The 18,775-nt window shown below is 31.6% G+C and overlaps 1 protein-coding gene across 6 annotated transcripts; it reads right to left on the reverse strand.

Moving 5' to 3' along the window:
- Window positions 1-414: 414 nt before the first annotated feature.
- Window positions 415-17,384, reverse strand: Marf1 (meiosis regulator and mRNA stability factor 1-like protein). 6 transcript variants are annotated; one of them, XM_087412763.1, is made up of 25 exons: window positions 16,870-17,384; window positions 16,059-16,421; window positions 14,929-15,072; window positions 14,563-14,847; window positions 12,315-12,481; window positions 11,249-11,346; window positions 10,959-11,169; window positions 10,550-10,712; window positions 10,181-10,331; window positions 10,016-10,098; window positions 9,315-9,449; window positions 8,761-8,910; window positions 8,273-8,671; window positions 7,868-8,043; window positions 7,610-7,782; window positions 7,126-7,337; window positions 6,898-7,048; window positions 6,639-6,814; window positions 5,310-5,693; window positions 5,014-5,217; window positions 4,602-4,872; window positions 4,127-4,524; window positions 3,132-3,224; window positions 2,707-3,040; window positions 415-2,559 (listed from the first exon to the last, which is right to left on the reverse strand). In XM_087412763.1, exons 2-25 carry the CDS (start codon window positions 16,380-16,382, stop codon window positions 2,507-2,509), a joined length of 4,935 nt encoding a protein of 1,644 aa, XP_087268889.1. In that variant the 5' UTR covers window positions 16,383-16,421; window positions 16,870-17,384; the 3' UTR covers window positions 415-2,506. The 6 variants fall into 6 exon arrangements, with proteins under 6 accessions (XP_087268889.1, XP_011069177.2, XP_087268890.1 ...); XM_011070875.2 differs by having other exon boundaries at window positions 10,181-10,376; XM_087412764.1 differs by having other exon boundaries at window positions 415-2,581; window positions 10,181-10,376.
- Between the last annotated feature and the right edge of the window lie 1,391 nt (window positions 17,385-18,775).

Consider the following 18,775-nt stretch of genomic DNA (forward strand, 5'->3'; position numbering starts at 1 on the left):
ATTTCTTCCTTGTACAATATATAAAAAGATTATACCTATTGTACATGTATATCAAATTAATTTATGAAATATTCATTTAGACACGATTCCATCGATGATTTATACATTACAATTTCTTTTGTTTTTTATTACGATAAAATCATCCTATATAATATATATGAATTCTCATTTATACAGTTTTCCTCCGTGACATTCCTTTTGACATCATATTTTAACTAGATTATCCGTTATTTAGAATGCCAAAAACAAATTTGAATACGCATAAAACTTATTTAGCGTTTAGGCATTTAGAACATAAGACAATCTCGCATGATGTACCACACGATGGCACACATTTAATACACAAACTTAAAATACTTCCAACTATTTGAATGAATTAAAAGTTTCCTTCTACGGGACACATACGCACAGAAATTTCTTTTTTTTTAAGCAAATATAAAATACATAGAATTCATTATTATGCATAAATATACAACACGTAACGAAACCATTTCTTTTAATAGGAATAAATTAACAAAATATTTAAAAAAGTCACTACACGAATACTACACGATCTTCGTAACTACCTAATACCTGACGTTCGACTGTCATACTTAACGCGTACTCGCGAATTTTTCAGCGATCCAATGGAGATGAACATTACGTATACCTCTCTCCTTCTCTCTTTCTCTCTCACTCATTCATACTTTCAGTTTTTTTTTAAAATAACGTATTACGAGATAAATTGGCAAACTAGTATCGCATAAAAACTTGGAATTCATTGTAGCTATAATTCTACAGTACAATCTAATTGATCTCTATGCTGCAAATTATTACACATCCACGTCATATTTACAATGAACATGGAGTATACATGATTAAAAGTGAGATCCATCATACATTCATTTTTTTCTGTACAATTAAAAAAGACTTGCATTTTTATTATACATCTGATATTACGCATTCAAATATATCGGTAGAACATTATAAAAAAAGTTCTGTATCAGGCAGAGTCACAAGGGTATCCCATTATTGCTCTTCAAATGAAAAAAAAAGCGCAATAGCCGCTACAGAGATATATTCGGTGCAAATGTTTGTCTCGTCTCCTTTTGAATAAAATTACATAATATTTGTCGCCATTTAGTAATTTCTGGACGAATTTGTCTCAATGACCTTCATTAAAATTTCACCTCTCGTCGCGCTATTACATCCTTCCGATTCTGCCATACAATAAGCACTAATCTCAAAACATTGAAGTTTTTTTTCATCGATAAAATTATTTTCTCTTTCCTTCGCGAAACTCACATGGCAACATCGTATTATAATCATCCAATTTTACATATCTGTCATCGCTGTATCGCATAATCGCACTTATTCACATGATACATTCGTAAAATTATACATTGAGCAGTAAAAAAATGTATCGGTATGGTGAATGAAGAAAAATTCGTAAGATAATTAACAAGATGAATAATTGAAGGTGCATGGTATAGACAAGAGAATTTCGTTTATCTTGTAATTGGCAACAATTATACGTAATTATCTTTTTTGGACATATAGTATGTTATATGAATGCAACTCACATTGTCCTTGGCAATGTGAACGTAGGTAAATCGAAAGAAGCGTTTCTCAATGATAATTTATTTACAAAAGAGAATAGTTAATGTGTGTGTGTGTGTGTGTGTGTGTGTGTGTATATATGTGTGTGTGTGTGTGTGTGTGTATATATATATATATTTGATGACTACAGAATCTAGTCTAATGTTCTTCCAATTTCGTTTAACGAATATAAAATAAAAAAAGGAATGGGTATAAAAATTATTTTTTCACGATATGTATTGTTAACTAATCGAAACAATCAAGTAAAAATTGATTGTAAATTTGATACAAACACATGAATAAAGATTAAAATAATATCAAATGAGATAGAATGTTAATAAAAGAAAATATTAGATGGGACATAAAAAAGGTTTAGACGTAATTACATATTTCACAAAATGTACCGGGTCACGCTTCTTGTGTGTGATTTACCGCGAAAAATTTAATTATTGCCATCCCAAGCTCCCTTCTTGATGTAGTATTTACTATCATCTCGCTTCTTTTTATATCCTATATCACAGTACGAAAAATGCTACATGTTTTCCTAGCCATCAGTACATGTCATTCAGTATAAACGTCGCTCACACATTTCTTATTATGATTCTGATTATACAATCATAATCTACTCGATGTATATTTTCATACTCTTTGAAAATAATTCGTGCTATAATCCTTTCCCTCCAGTTTACATATACATTTAATCTATATGGATTTGTTGTAAATTTTGAGTATAAATTAAGTATGGTACCTACCACATTCATGGAACAGTATAGGTAATTTAAATCCATTTTTGGTGACAATCTACTGAAGTCCGTTGAAGTCCGAAGTTTTTTGTTATTTCCGTGAAAAAATCGATTAAAACATAATCTGGTTTTGATCCTGAGCTTATCACTTTTTTAATATCTCTCTTTTCCTGCACATTTTCTGCTTATGGCTCGATCGGCTGATTGAATTGGGCCGCCAGACGTCTCTTGCCTTTAACTAGCGAGATAAACATAGTTTCCTGATATTTTAAAGCGAATGAGTATATACATATATGTAGATGATTATTTTATAAAACATTAGTTGATATAGAAAAGAGTTCTCTCTCTCTCTCTCTCTCTCTCTTTAAATAATGTAACTACTCACAGAGTTTACTAGAAATGCTATGACTGTCGCTGCTCTCATCATCGTCGATAATATTATCTTCGCTTTCGGAATTTGCAAGATTGAGATGAGTTCTCACATTGGCGACAGTCTTTTTCTGATTATCTGCCAATATTTTCTTCCTGGGTGTTAACGATAGAGAAGGAAGAGGCAATTCCGACGGATGTGGCGCCACGACAGACTTATAGTAAGGAGAAGTAGACGGATACAAAGGATTCGCAGCAGCGGGCAATAGATTTTTGGTTGGCGACAACAAGTTCGATATACCGTCGCCAGACAAAATCTGATTCCAACTTGGTAAGGTCAACGGAGGAACCTGAAAGGTGACAACGGATAACAAACTATGTAGAAGAGCAAATAAACAATTGTTTCGTGTGTAAACATATCCAATAAAAAGGAAAATATACCTGTACGTTCGTGGAATGTTCATCTTGCGAATAGGTAAATTTTGTCGGGGACCAGAGCGATGATTTCCAATGTTCCTCCTTGCATACAATATCCTACAAGAAGATGACAACTCAATAGGTTCAATCAGATATTGAGATAAATATTAAGAGAAATTCTAATGTAACAGCTCTAAAATCAGATGATTTTTATGAATTTTTAAGAAAAAATGTTGATATCCAAATTACTTTTTAAAATATGAAGAGGCATTCTTAGATATAAAAAGATTTTGGTTAAGCAACCAGGACTGGGGAGCGTGTATTTGAGATACTTTTATTTAACATACAGTATTTACGATAAAAGTATATTTTGTATGTTGCATTTCAGTAGAGCACATGAAATTACGTATTTTGTATTTAAAATCGAAAGATTGAAAATTTCTTGTATTTTATAATTCAAACAAAATTATTGTCAATCTCAGTATTTGAAATACAAAATGTAAAACACTTTCAGTCTCTTTCAATACTAAAATACAAAGTACTTTTATATATTCGCATGAAATACACAAAATACAAAATATTTTGATATATTCCGCTGCATACAATATGCAAAATACAATTTTTCAAATAAAAGTATTTCAAATACATATCAGCCCTATGAACAACATATAATAAGTAGCGTTTGGAAAAAAATCGATTTTATATTGCTATAAAGTTTTTATAGAAATAAAATTGAAATGGCATAATATCAAGAAAACTTCAGGAAAATTTTTTGTGATAGATGCGTCATTGTACGCCATACATTGCTGGAAGTAGTTAACTATATGCTATTCAGTACATAATAAAAAATGTAAAAAAAAAAAACCAAAATTTTTTTATATTCCAAGAGAATGACTCATTATAACTTAAAAACGTTTATTTGGATCTTATTAAACTTTGTCCAAAACATTTATAAAAATCACTGTTTTCAGCTATTACAATGGGAATCCCCTTTTAATTTTAATCAATTAAAATAATACCTCGGGTGGTGAGTCGGGTTTGGGTGGCGGCGGTGGGAAATTACATTGCATTATCGGTGTGCGCATCAAACTGTTGAGGAAGCTTTCGCCGCCGCTTTCCGAGATCGGCCAATTAGTTGTGCGTTCCTCCGAACTCGGCAAATTCTTCCAATGCTTATCACAAAACTCCGACCACAGAACTTTATCGTCCTTCATTTTCCAAGAATTAATGTTTGTCAATTGATCGATCCATTTCTCGTGATCCATCTGATCGTGATCCATTTGGACACGAATGCCGAGAGCATTTGAGGCATTTGCGCGACATGAAGAATCACTTTCAAATGAATCGTTGCTGGAATCCGTATCGTGATAAGATGACATCGGTTTATATATTGATGGCAAAAGTATACCGGCGGAAGCTTAAAGAATGAAAAGTTCAAATTAACAAGATACCGACGAACACATGAAAGAAGTTATACTTCAACTATTTATTTACCGGCTAATTTTTTATTCAAATAGATAATCGCTTCTTTCTTCCGTGTCTCTTTTATCGTTACAGTACAAGGTAAGGCTTGTAAAAGTGCAGTTATTGTTGGAAAACTATACTGTGCAGGTTTACAAGCTATACCTATAATATTCAAGTATGATGTATCAAACTGTGATAAGTTTAATGAACCACCATAATTCATCATTACGCGATAAAGCTCACAAGCAAAGCAATGCAATGGTGTCAGCTCGATGAATTGTTCGCCGTTTATTACTGTGAACTGTAACATATATTTGTAAAATATGGTAAACACATGCAAAAATACTCTGAATTATTATTTAAAGAGCAATTTTAATCAGCCAATTTTAACGGCGATATGAACAATAATAGATCGCTTTTTTTGTATTAAATTTATACATACTCGAACAACGTTTGCTAGATCTTTTTTAAACTCGTCCAAATTACATGGCTTCATATAATATTGAGAGTATTGTTTTACAAAATCTTTGACAGGCATTCTATGTTGAGGTTGCTCCATTAACACACGTCGGCATTGGAGGGTTCTTTGCTGCAAATGCGATTTATCTATTGTGATGATAGCTGGTCCTGTAGCCAAGTCTATGATCTGCGATAAAGGAAAATTGAAACAGTCAATATTATTATAAAGCATTGCTAATTATTAGACTTGATTGTATGATGTTGCATTATTATAGATACCTGAATGGTATCTCCAAGCTTCTGCATAAGCTGCAACATCGAACTGCAACCGTACAATTCAGGACGTAGCATGTAGCCGAAATGACGTAAGAACTTTGGCGCAATACTCGAAACACTTAGGCCACTTCTAGCGCGTATCACCAATTTCGATATTTGTTCGGAGAGAACCTTAAGACCCTCTTTCTCAGTTAAAGATATCTGTCTCTCGCCGCCGTTTACTTCCTCGATTTTGACTACATCTGGAATTGCTTCGAACAATTCGATCAGCTTGGTGAATCCGTAATCCGACACGCGACATTGATGGCCGAAGTGATGATGATAGGAAGGTACAAATTTGTTGAATAACATCCTACATTGTGGCGCATGTTGCAGTAATTCAACCACCTGTTAAATTACAAGAATTTATTTTAATAGAGCTCAATAATTACACGTACGGTTCCTGCAAAAAGATGAAAATTGGAAATATTTATTAATATTTATATTTTCTATATAAAAATAAATATTAAAATTATATACATACAAAACAGTTGTGCAAATAACATTATATATTAATTTAATGACACTTATTTGTTGCGTTTATTATTATTTTATTATTATAGTACTTTAACTTAAAAGAAGAATAACAAATTTAATTTTTTTATAAGTATAAATACTTTAAATAATCAAGATTATTTACGTTTTGATTGTGATTTATATATTAGTTGTTCTGTAAATAAAGTTTAATTATTCATTTATGTAGAAAAATTAATGAATCACAATAAAACTTTGCTTAAATTTTAAGAATTTGAAGTACTTGTACAAAATATTGAAATTTTTGTCATTATTTTTTAGGATAACAATAAAAAAATAACAAATGCAAAGAATAAAGTATAAAAATGTATTATTAAATAAATACGTGATGTTATTCACACAACAACTGTTTCATGTAATTTTAGTATTCGTTTTTATATGGAAAATATAAATATTATCAATAATAATAATATTCCTTATTAATATACCTTTAATTCACAGTAATAAATTATTTTATTAAGATCGTAATGTGATTAAACAATAAGAATATTCAAGCCTATAATGGTCGAAGTTAGGACTTTAATGCTTTAATAATTCAATGTTAATTATATATGTTATAAATATTATAATATAATATATATTATATATATATATATATACATTTTGTGTGTGTGTGTGTGTGTGTGTGTGTATATATAAAAATCCATATTAAATTATAAAAACATTAAAGACCTAGCTTCGATCGTTTCTAGGCTTAAATATTCTTATTTATTGTTTAATTCGTAAGTTTTCTTAAAACACAATTCGCGAATCACGCACCTCCTTAGCGAACAATTTCGTTCGTTCCATTTCTTCAGGAGTCTGTTCGCGTTTAGGGATGGCTATCATCTTATCATTAGCTTCCATAGGAGTTACAACGACCGTGTTCTCGGACACTTCACTAAGAATATCTTCGATATTGCATACACCGTAATCTACGATGTCCCATGGTTTTGCTAACAAAACAAATGTTACATGTTACTGTGGTCACCTACCTTTAAAAAATAAACGCGAATAAATAAATGTTACGACATCGTACCTATCACTCGTTGATAAACGCTTGGAAATTCCGAGAGTGCCACTTGTTTGCTCGCTTTCGACTTCAGTACTCGTAGTAAATCTGAGGTAAATCTGCGTACTTGAGCACGATGCGACAATGTAACCACGCGCTTATTGCCTTCTCCCATTACCTGAAAGAATACAATTCATGAATCTTTCTGATTTAACATTGATTCACAGCCACTTAATTTACATGGACTTAATTTACTTGGACAGTGTGCGTAAGTGCCTCTAGCAGATCTATTAGTTTAGTGAACCCATAATCGGCGACTCTGCATTGTCGTCCGAAGTGATGGTGATATGCCGGTATAAATCGATTGAACGGTAATTGGCAGTGCTTCGCGGTTTTCAGAAGATCGACCAGTTCGCGGCTAAAAAGTGCTAGCTGATTCGCGAGTGGTGGACTCACGCATTTGGTTTCTAAAAAGAGCGACATGTTGATTTTTGCAATAAACTTTGATCAATGCACATTTTGTTAACCAATTTTTATAAAAAAATATATACATATATGTGTGTGTGTAGTATACATATAAAATTCTATTAAATTCTATAAAATAATATTAAATTATACCATAACAGCTAATTTTATATTATAATGATATAATAATTATATAAATTACTATACATTTTATTGCATTATTATAATTAAAATTATAATATATTATAAAATAAATATATTATAAAATAATTACCATCGTGATTATTTTCATGCTCCTTTTTCCCTATCCACACAATGTATTTCACACTGCCGATATCTTGTCTTAATTCGACACATGACAAGCATGATACCAAATGCTCTAAAGGTACACCTTTCTCTACAATTTCTAACTGCTCTTTGAATTCGGCCTCATAACAGTTCGGTAGACTGAAATTATTCAACAGATTGCAATACGTATTTTAAATTAACGTTAGAATTCTTTCGCACCATATTTAATATAAATAATAAAAACCTTGGCAAGGGTAGAATACCATTGTGCGACATTAGTAACTGTTGCAAACGAGACTCGAGAAGTTTCAAAGAGATCTTTACATTAGGTAAGGATGCCATTTCTTGTTCTGCCCAGCCTTTGTCCGATAAAGGTTTCAAGGTATGCATTGTGCAATACGGTAACTTGACTTGTCCATCCTGCAAATGTTCAATATCTTTCATATATATTAAATATGTAATTTTCTATCCACAAAAGAGAGTAGTGTATTAATTCAGAATGAATCGCTTTACAATTATGATCAAAGCTTCTCGACAGTAAGAGGAACTATAATGTAGTTCTACCATCACCGGAAAAGCTCAGACTCGGCTTCTTATTCATCATTTAGCGAATACTACACAGAAAACAACACAGAATACATTCGCGCACCTGTATCGTATTACTAAAGCACGGCGATGGTGTGTTTCTATGATCCGGATTGAGCGAGACCATTCTGCCACTCGGATCTTCAGTGATTATGCATACGTCTCTCATCTTGTAAAGTTCTGACACGCTTATAGAAATCATAAATCGGCTCTCGTACATCTCGCGGAATTTGAATAATGGTAGTTTGTGTCCCGGGACCTCTTGCAAGAGCAATACGATTTGTGCTCGGATAAGTTGCAAATTTGGTCCACCGATATGAGCGTAAGATATCAAAATGCGCTTGTAGCCTATTTTACGACGGTGTAATTGTGAGATCGCATATTGTGCGTCGGATAACGAAGGTACTTTCACGCTAGCCGCGTAATTACCGTCTGATTGTGTAAATAAAGAAATATGACAGCTCTAAAATAGAAAAAAAAACGTATCTCTATAATAAATTGATCGTACATAAATTATTTTACAACTCTTTCAATAAATAAATGACCACGTACCGAGACGTGTTCCATGAACACAGACGAAAGAATTCGCTTCATGTCTTTCATATCGATGTTTTGATCTAAATTTGTTACTTGCAATTCGATGGGTATATTAGTGCCATTGGTGTTATGTCCGACGCGATTATTTACAGGATTAAAAAATTTCTAAAGAAGAAAAGATTAAGAAACAATAGATTGAGTGAAAAGAATAAATTAACACAAAACAATCGGAAAAAAAGATCCTAAAAGATCAAGTTGGATCTTCAATACTTAAATAATTTCGTGTGAATTTATATATTACACATCTAATCCTACAAACTGTGAGCTAAATTAATTTTTAATCTTGAAACGCAATCCTAACAGAATTAAAGCAATAATATTATAAATTGAAATAACAATTTTTTTCATATATTTTTATATGTTTTATTATTTATATGTTTTAAAATAACAATTTCATAATATTGATGCTCATAAGCATTTAGGGACTTTATTTCCGATTTGTTGTATGTTCACGTTACGGTCTCAAAAGACTACTGTATTTAATAAATTAACAATATGCAAAAAAATACCTCTACTTCTTCGTTTTCTGCATCACTCAGATGCGACCGTGATGTTTGATTATGTTGTCCTGTCCCTTGTAACATATTATTTTCGTAAGGTGATGGTGTTTTATTATTTCGTGTAGAAATTTGCTGTTGCTGATTCTGAAAAAAAAAGGAAACACTTTTTTAGAGTGTTTACTAAAATCTTGTAAAAAGATTCTGAAAATTTGCAGTATTTTAAAGGTATTCCTAGTATTTTGGAGATACTTTTATTCAAAATTCAAGATTAGAAAAATTTTTAATACACCTTTAAAATCTAATGAAATACAAGCAATGCAAAATTGAAAACAGGAATTCGATAGCATCAGTGAGCTACTCTATTCTGCTGAATATTGTTTTCTACTGTCACTTTGATTTTTTTCTAAAAACTCAAGAATATGAATATACGGATGTCATATTTATTACTAATTAATTGCTAATATTTTGTATTATTAAGAAAAACTGGTTAAAGAAACAATAATCTTTTTAAAAAGACAGAATTAAAATTTGAAAGTAAAATTCCAAAAATTTTCCTAAATCTCGATAAGATTCTATCGGTCTATAAAAATTCTAGATATAATTTTTAGAGATAAAAAGAAAATCCTCCAAAACTTCCAGGTAATAAACACTCTATTATCTTTTCGTTCCTCTAAATATGTTAAATAAATAAAATATAATTGTGTTTATACCTGACTGTGCCATGAGCTCTTTTCTCTAGTCGGCGCATCGTACAATGGAGAAGGACTACGTCGTTTGTACGGATTGGATTGCACTGTTTCAATAATATACAATATTAATCGTCAGACGCGCGATGCAATCAAAATGAGAGTACAGAATTGATTTAAAATTATTACCATTATAACCAAGTGGAACAGCTAATGAATTGTATGACTGCCGTCCTCCAATCCATTCAGAAGAATGAAGAAATGTACCATGTGTACCTCTGATGCGCCTAAGACCTTCAGGAGTGCGAGAAGTTGTAATAGCAACGTTATTGTCCCGAACCTGCGGGACGTGAGTCCGTTTATTTAATATCTTTGATTTCTCTGCCTTAAACAAAATTAAGTAATCGTTTAAAACGTTATAAAAGTAAACATTATAGTAAAAAAAATAAGTCAATTACAGCAGATTACCAACAAGGTTGAGAGTAAAGAAAATATATCACAGAAATCTAGATATATATATGGATAGATTAATTTAAATAGCTTTTAAACGAAACTAACTTTATATTGTGGTTCCCATATTTGACCATATTGTTGAGGTCCCGCCAGTGGCCATATTATATTTGGTGATTGCACCCTAGTAAGGTCATTGTATGTCCTATTAAAAGATACCTCTCCGCTATTCAGATACGATCTCTCAAAAAATATTGGAGGTTGTATTAGCCTGCGAAATATAAAATAAAGATATTAAATATAAAGTTCCATTACAATTTTGTAGCAAATATAAAATTCATTTAATATTTTGTCAGATAAGATCAAATTACAAGCTCATAGCCCGAATCAGCAAGGATAAAAATCTACTCGCGACTCTAAGGCTCTTTCTCGGATTATCCATCATGAGAGAAGAGAAATGATATTATGTTAATTTCACCAAATAAGAAATTTAAACACAAATTTCAAAAAAACTAACCCCGATGGTGGGCCATTGATGGGTGCGCAATGGGGATTGAAAGCAGGATAGCCACCCACTACAGAGGACGAAGATTGAACATGTGGAAATTGGAGGGTCCTTTGCCCTAGCACGGAGGCACTCGCAGCATACATTTGTTTAGAGCTACTTGCTTTAGAATCAGTAACAATTTCCGAATCACTAACTGCCCTACTCCGAGTTATGATACTTCCTGAAAGAATATTTATTAATTACAATAAGCTTGGTGATCAAGTCTTACGTCGCTTAAAATTTTACCAGCACAAATGTACCTAGATTTTTGACAATTATGTTTCCTTTCTCCTTCCCGAGATATTTTACAGATATTTTCGATCCAAGAACAAGTTCTCCTTCCATACGCTTCTGAGCCCTACCAAAAATAAAAAAAGAAGAAAAAACAAATTCACATTGTTATTGTATAGTCTGTTAACAAGTAATTTCACTTATAAATGACCTTGATCACGAGAATGTACCTTGACATCGATCGATTACAACAGTAATTAACAATAAGTAATAATACAAAATTTTATCCTAAATAGGAATGCACGTATAAAATAAACTGTGTATTGCATGTAAAATAAACATTCCTTGATATAAACAGCATAAACTTCTTTGACAGTGATGATATTACAACTTACCACAAATAGAAATAAAACTATCACTCAACATTGCGATATTGAACATTTAAATAAAGAAACAATAAATACTACATAATAGATATATATTACTCAATAGAAAAATTTCACTATATAATAAATCCTATTATGTGCTCATGAATATAACAGTTAAATAAATTTATTATACTATATAATGTTCTTTGATACCACTATGTTCGTTACATTACTGTCTGTTATTTCGAATCTTCCCTATTTATGTTTTCATCCCTGCTACATCTGTATATATAATAAAGGAGACATATAAGGCCGTTTTTCCTCCTTTTTTTTTAAACACGTATGATCCAATGGTAGAACAGAGAATGCGAAAGGTTGATTTGCACGACATATATGAGCGGGATATTTAAATAAAAGTTAATATAGGATAAGCTAGCAAACGAATAAAGAACGTAAATTTCAATAGTAACTTTCTGATTAATATCTGAAGTTTTCGGGAAATTCTAATTTACTCTGAGAGACCTTAATTAATATCGTTTTCATTTATCAAATTTAATAATACTTAATTCAACTATTTTTGAAATATATAAAATATATAAAATATCATAAAAGATACATATCATTTCATATATATTATTCATGAAATTAATTTAAGAAAAAAAAGTAATTGCTTTATATATTTAACACAACTTTTATTTCAATATATCTGTGGTAATAAAATATATACCTGTCTGCAGAACTATGTGACGTAAAGCGTAGAATGGCAGTATTTGACTGGACATCTACCACACGACCACCACAATTTTCAGATAATTGCTTAAGACGACGCTTAATGATATTAACATCCGTTTCATTGGGAAGATTACTAATTAGAAGGTCATAGGATTCATTACCCTGAAAGTGTTAAATTACATTTGTAGGTAAACTGGGAATACACATATGTATACGCGAAAGACAGATTATGTGTCAGTAAATTTTAACATTTTATATATATATATATATATATATATACACATATACTATGGAAATGATGAATTTGTGTTTTGAAAAAATCACCTTTCAACTCTATGAAGTAACTACATTGAACGTACTAAAAATTTGAAATTTAAATGCACGTTTCATAAAACTGAAAAACTTAATGTGTCCTCAGTGAATCATATCTTGATTGTATATATTGCTTATTTGTTAAAATATGTAATGATATAATTCGAAAAAGTTTTCCAGAAAATAAGTTTGAATATTCTAAATTATTAAAATTTTTGGAATATTATTTTTTTATCATAAATTCAAAAATAAAAGCCCATATAAGCCGACAAAAAAATAATAATAAAAGTGTAACAAGTATATTAGTAAACTAAAAGACTAGACTTTCGACTTTGATTTGAGTTCTTGTCGGAATAGAACCGAACATAATTAACAAAATAATTATTTTCACTTTATACATACTTTATACATAAAATTATCAAAATTATCAAAATGAGTAAATTTGGAACGTTGAGAAGAATCAGAAAGACTAGAGATAAAAAAGTTATGAAAGTTATGAACGTCTTTAGTATTTAGAAGAATATTTTTATTTCTTGACATTAAGTCCATTTTACAATTGTGTAAATACATAGTCGTAAATTGTAAGTTGCAACCAATCACAATAGAATATTCTCCTCATATTCGACTATGATTGGTCAATTCTTACAACTACAATCACAACTATGCTTACGTAACTATAGAATGGGCTTTAAATTTATTATGTATTCCCGGTTCAGTGGAAACAACGTTCCGAATTTAATAATTTTGATGTTTCTACTGGTTTTCTTGTTGCAAAGCAAAAATATTTATTTTGTTAATTATATCAATTCTGAAGAGCTCAAACCGAAGGTCCAAATGTCTGGTCTTTTCTATTTTACTAATATACTTGCAAGGGAATCACATAAAGTTCTGATTTTAATGAAATTTTGTATATAATAGATTACATAAAAAGATGAATTTAGAAAATGTCTGCGACGGAAAAATAGTTTGAAGGTGAAATCATCCCTTATGTGGTTAAAGCAGTTTTCAATTTTTTCCATTATATATTGAAAACTATTCAAGATATCAACAAATATTTTATACAAAAGCTTTATAACAAAATTACCTCTATTCATTTACGTCAATAATATTTTTAATAAACAATTTTTTAATTAAAAAAAAATTTTATTTTTAAAAATTATTATTGACATGGATGAACAGAGCTAATTTTATTGTAAAAGTTTTGTATAAAACATTTTTGTAATAAAACATTTTTTAATCTCGAATAGTTTTTAAGATACAATAAAAAAAGTTAAAATCCTTACATAAGAAATAATTTCACCCCTTCAAACCGAAGGTTTTTTTCCCACTGCAACGGGCATTTTCTAAATTCATCTTTTTACATAATATCTATATACAAAGTTTCATTAAAATCAGAACATTTTGTGTGATTTCCTTGTTAGTACACACGATTATTTTGTGTCAGATCATATTGGCTTTTATTTTAGAATTTATGATTTATTTCTTGGGAGCCTTAGTCTTTTTTAAACGTTATTGTATTAATCTTAAAATATAATTTTGTAATGTTTGTACAGGATTGTAGAGAAATAAAAATATGTGGCTTAACACAAAGTATTCTTTTTTCTCCTTTTTTCTATTCTTTTTCTGCAATTAATTTAGAAATTTTAATCAATTTTTAGTCATGTCTTGTTATAGTATATAGAGCGATATAGATTGTTAAAAATGAATCTAAATTATATTCATTGGGATGTACGAAGTATGCTACATACGGATACACACAAGACAAAGTATATTCGGAAATAAAGAATGAGAAAAAGTATACTACGTATACTTTATAAATATTGTTTATTAAATAAATACATAAAAAGAGTGTAGCGTAATTTATAATACTAGCAGCGTGGAATGGAAATTCCCTTGTCAATATTATAGTCGTCACATACCAGTCTTCATACCTTTGGTGGAGGTCTGGACGGCAGTGGTTCCGTGAGCTCCATAAAGTCATAATGTTCATTAGCGCATAATATTAACGCTTCTGAGGTATTCTTTTTATGTAGCAGTATCACATGAATCTTCTTCCGATGACGTAGATCACTGAGATCAGCGGCAAAATTAATATCGCCAGATATTAGGATTATAGCTGCCGGGCTGCCGTGGATGTCGGCAAACCTTCTAATGGCCTGTTTAAGCTTTTCGTCTGCAGCATTTTTACATGTAGCAGCTACGTGTATTAAATTAACCTAACAAATGCAGAATAAGTTATTTGGTAATGAGCATTGTGTTTCAGAGTTTGCTGAAATTATGCCGTGAAATTGTTTTACCTGAGCATCATTTAGTTCCTGAATGATTTGGCTATTCTCTTTCTGAACATCACAAACTACTATAAATTCTGCCTCTTTATAGCCATCAAAAAATTTATCTCTAATTAACTGTGTAACTCCTATGGCGGATCTACCTTTAGGAACCTGCAATACAATTATTATTATTTCATGACAAATAATATTATTTTACTGAAATCCATGATTAGAATATTAGGTCTATTCTCTGTTATTGCACTGGACTACACTAAAACCTTTTGTCGTTGACGTTCGGTAAAGATCATAACGATACTTAAGGGTTGATTCCTAAGATCATCTTAAGACAAAAATTCTAGTACCAAAATATCGAAATTATAAGTTTTTTTGAATTATAAGCACTTAAAGTTAGTACTTAAATCATGCCACATAAAGTTTGCACGCTTAGATGCGATTGGATCTTCTGTCTAGGATTTTACTATTCCTGTTTAGGATTCTAGAATTACCATATTCATCCTCTTTTTTTTTCCTGGACAGTGAACATCATTCTTTTATACAGCGTTTGGAAATGTGTGGAAAAATTTTCCAAAAGTATCCCAAATAATTACTCATGATTATCCTAAACATCTTTGGAAAATCTTCCCAGACGTTTCCGGATCCCTAAAAAAAGAACAGGAAAAAGAGAATAGATGGCAAACATCTGAACGCGTAAACTTTAAGCAGTATAATTCGATAATTTAAATGCTCATAATTAAAAAATTATTGTAGCCTTGACATATTGAAACAAATTTTTGTCTCGAAATAATCTCAGGCATTTACCCTCAAGTATTGTTACGGCCTTTACTGGACATCCTGTATACCAGGTCTGTTCTTTTGGGCTAAACTTCTTATGTGATTAATCTTTTCTTTCTCTCCTCCAAAATAAAAAGAAAAAGAGTTAAGATAAACTATGCAAGAAACTCATGTCAGCTAAAAAGAACAAATCATATTTCATTTTAGGTACAATAAGTATCCTTTTTAGTGAAACTTCTTGTAGTTCATTTATTCTCTTTTTCTCCAAGATGAAAATAAAAAGTTAAAATAAACTATGCAAGAAGTTTAGATAAAAAAAAAACAATCATTTCTTTCTCAGAAGAAGAGATTATATCAAGTTCAACCTGACAATTCTCAATGTCCCAAAATACGCCAATGGGTGGAAGATGATTCGATGTACTCGACATCTTAGCTGGGCTATCATAACACAGAAGAGAGCAGTCATGTCTGCAATGGCTGAACGACAAAGAACCGAATGCCTTAGAGTCTATATTAGAACCACTATTATTTTCTAGTCTAATGTCACACAGCGAACTGTTGGACTCCGAAGAGAAAAACTTTGGCGTAGACAACAGAAGTTGTTGTATCAGTTTCTCATTAAGGCCCTCGATCTCGTCATTATCTTCCGCACAGGATGCACGGTAATCAGAAGAGTTCTCGTCAGCCATGTGTTTCACAAATTTTCTGGTAGGAGTTCAATGTATAGGCTGAAATTAAATGAACAAGTCAAGATTAAATATATTTGACAAAAGAATATACTTAATACAAATAAAGTAAAAATATTTTTATTTTATTCTTCTTATTTGGTCAAAGTGAATACTCATGCTTAACATTTTGTTGTACAAATTTTGACAATTTTCAGTTCATACAAAATTGTATAACATTTTATATCAATAAAATTATACCTATGTCTTTAATTTTCAAATGAGACATATTATACACTGTATAATTGCGTAAATAATTCAAAGATACATGTAATTAATGATTTTCACAAGAGATGTATAATTGTAAAAAATGGGGAGAAAGAAAGAGAAATTTGTCGCGAGAACATGTCCTTCTGACAGCAGAAATAATTCAAATTGCTACGCGTAAATGCACGTCGACGAGTTTTTGATATAACAAAATGTAGCACGAGGGAACCGTTTGGCGCGTTACCTGTGAAATTCAGCCATCGTTCCACCATCACTTCCTATGCAGCATCGGGCAAAAACGCGGCAACCGGCACAATAAAATACCAAACAGGTAAAACATTACGATAAGGAATCATAGGCGAGCGCATAATTCTAAAAATTCCATATCTGAACTCGTCCGTCAGAGATAAGATTGAATACGCAAGATGTACGTTTCTCGTATAATTTTTCTTCTATTTTACCTTGTGTTTCAATCCTCTCTCTGTCTTTCTCTATCTCTCTCTCTGTCTCTCCCTTTATTCTCTTCTGCGTAGCATGAACAGAGAGAAAATTGAGAGCGATCATTTCGGTCTTTTTCATGCAACGCATACTAGCGTCCATTCTTGCGATGTAGGAACTAAATACGTACCTAGTCTCGTATTTTGCGAAACTGTCGATAAAATTGTAGTGTAGAGAGTCTCGAATAGAGTTTCTATAATTTCGACTCACGATCAGTTACGAAGAAAAAGAAGATGGCAGGGATAGTATCCATATTTACAGCACAGAAGATTGAAGCTATATTACTGCAATGTTGCAATATTGCACATTGCAATGCAATATTGCAGAGATATTACAGAAATGTAAATTAACAATACGTCTGCAAAATGTCAGTAATATGCTTGTAATATTGGGTCATTTAAAAAGTATCCGCGGTTTTTTCATTCAAAAATTGAACAAAAAACCGCGGATACTTTTTAAATGACCTAATATTTCACAAACATTGCAAAACTGTAATTCTTTAATTGTTAATAATAATAATATAAAAATATAAGGTTTTACAATATTTATATAGTACAATCTTTTAGTTTGACATTCGTTTTTATGATATAATAATTAATATATTGGGAGCTTGAATAAGTTCTCGCTGTTTTCCAACAGATGGCGTTAACAGAACTGCGTGCGTGTAGTTGAAGATGGGAACGCATCGATAAGGAACTACGACAAGCAAGCTTGAAATTCAGTGTATCATCTCGCCGAAGTGTAAATAACTTTTTGTTTCATAATGTTAAACATGTCGAGTTTCGTGCCAACAAAAGAATATTTGCGGGGAATTTTACTGCATTACTTTATTAAAAAAAAAATCTGCAGCTGAAGCACACAGAGAATTCTTGTTGAGAGTTACGGCGATCATGCTCTGTCGGACATGCAGAGATTGGTTTAGACGCTTCCAAAATAATGATTTTGATGTTGAAGACAAAGAACGCTCTGGCGCATCGAAAAAGTATGAAGACGAAGAGTTGGAGGCATTACTGCATGAAGACTCATGTCAGACGCTAGCTGAACTTGCACAATCATTAGGAGTTGATCACACAACAGTTTTGAAACGTTTGAAATTATTAGGAATGATTCAAAAGCAAGGACATTGGGTGCCGTACGAGTTGAAGCCGAGAGACGTCAAACGACGTCTTTTCATGTGTGAACAGCTGCTTGAATGGCAGAAAAGGAAAGAGTTTTTGCATTGTATCATGACTGGCGATGAAAAGTGGACACTATGATAACCCTAAGCGTAGAAGATCGTGAGGTAAGCTCGGCCATGCATCAACATCGTTGGCAAAGCCGAATATCAATGGTTCAAAGCTTTTGCTCTGCATTTGGGATCAGCTGGGTATAATTTATTATGAGCTGCTCAAACCGAACGAAACCATCACGGGAGCTCGCTATCGACTACAATTGATGCGTTTGAGCCGAGCATTGAAGAAAAAACGGCCACTATACAAGCAGAGACGCGACAAAGTGATTTTGCAACATGACAACGCACGTGTTGCACAAATCTATTTAGTGAAAACCTACTTGAAAACGCTTAAATGAGACGTCTTACCCCACTCCCCCGTATTCATTAGATATTGCCCCTTCCAATTATCACCTGTTCCGATCGATGGCACATGAACTGG

Source organism: Acromyrmex echinatior, chromosome 13 (assembly GCF_024713525.1).
Source record: "Acromyrmex echinatior isolate Ae372 chromosome 13, ASM2471352v2, whole genome shotgun sequence".
Lineage (NCBI taxonomy): Eukaryota > Metazoa > Arthropoda > Insecta > Hymenoptera > Formicidae > Acromyrmex > Acromyrmex echinatior.

Bases quoted from the DNA above. Each gene is read 5' to 3' on its own strand.
- Marf1 (XM_011070875.2), bottom strand. From the start codon at position 16,382: ATGGCTGACGAGAACTCTTCTGATTACCGTGCATCCTGTGCGGAAGAT. The intron at 6,815-6,897 runs GTACGATGTCGT...TTGTTTTGTTAG, and splicing joins CGTTTATCAACGAGTGATAG to CAAAACCATGGGACATCGTA. The intron at 2,560-2,706 runs GTGAGTAGTTAC...TTATCTCGCTAG, and splicing joins TAGCATTTCTAGTAAACTCT to TTAAAGGCAAGAGACGTCTG.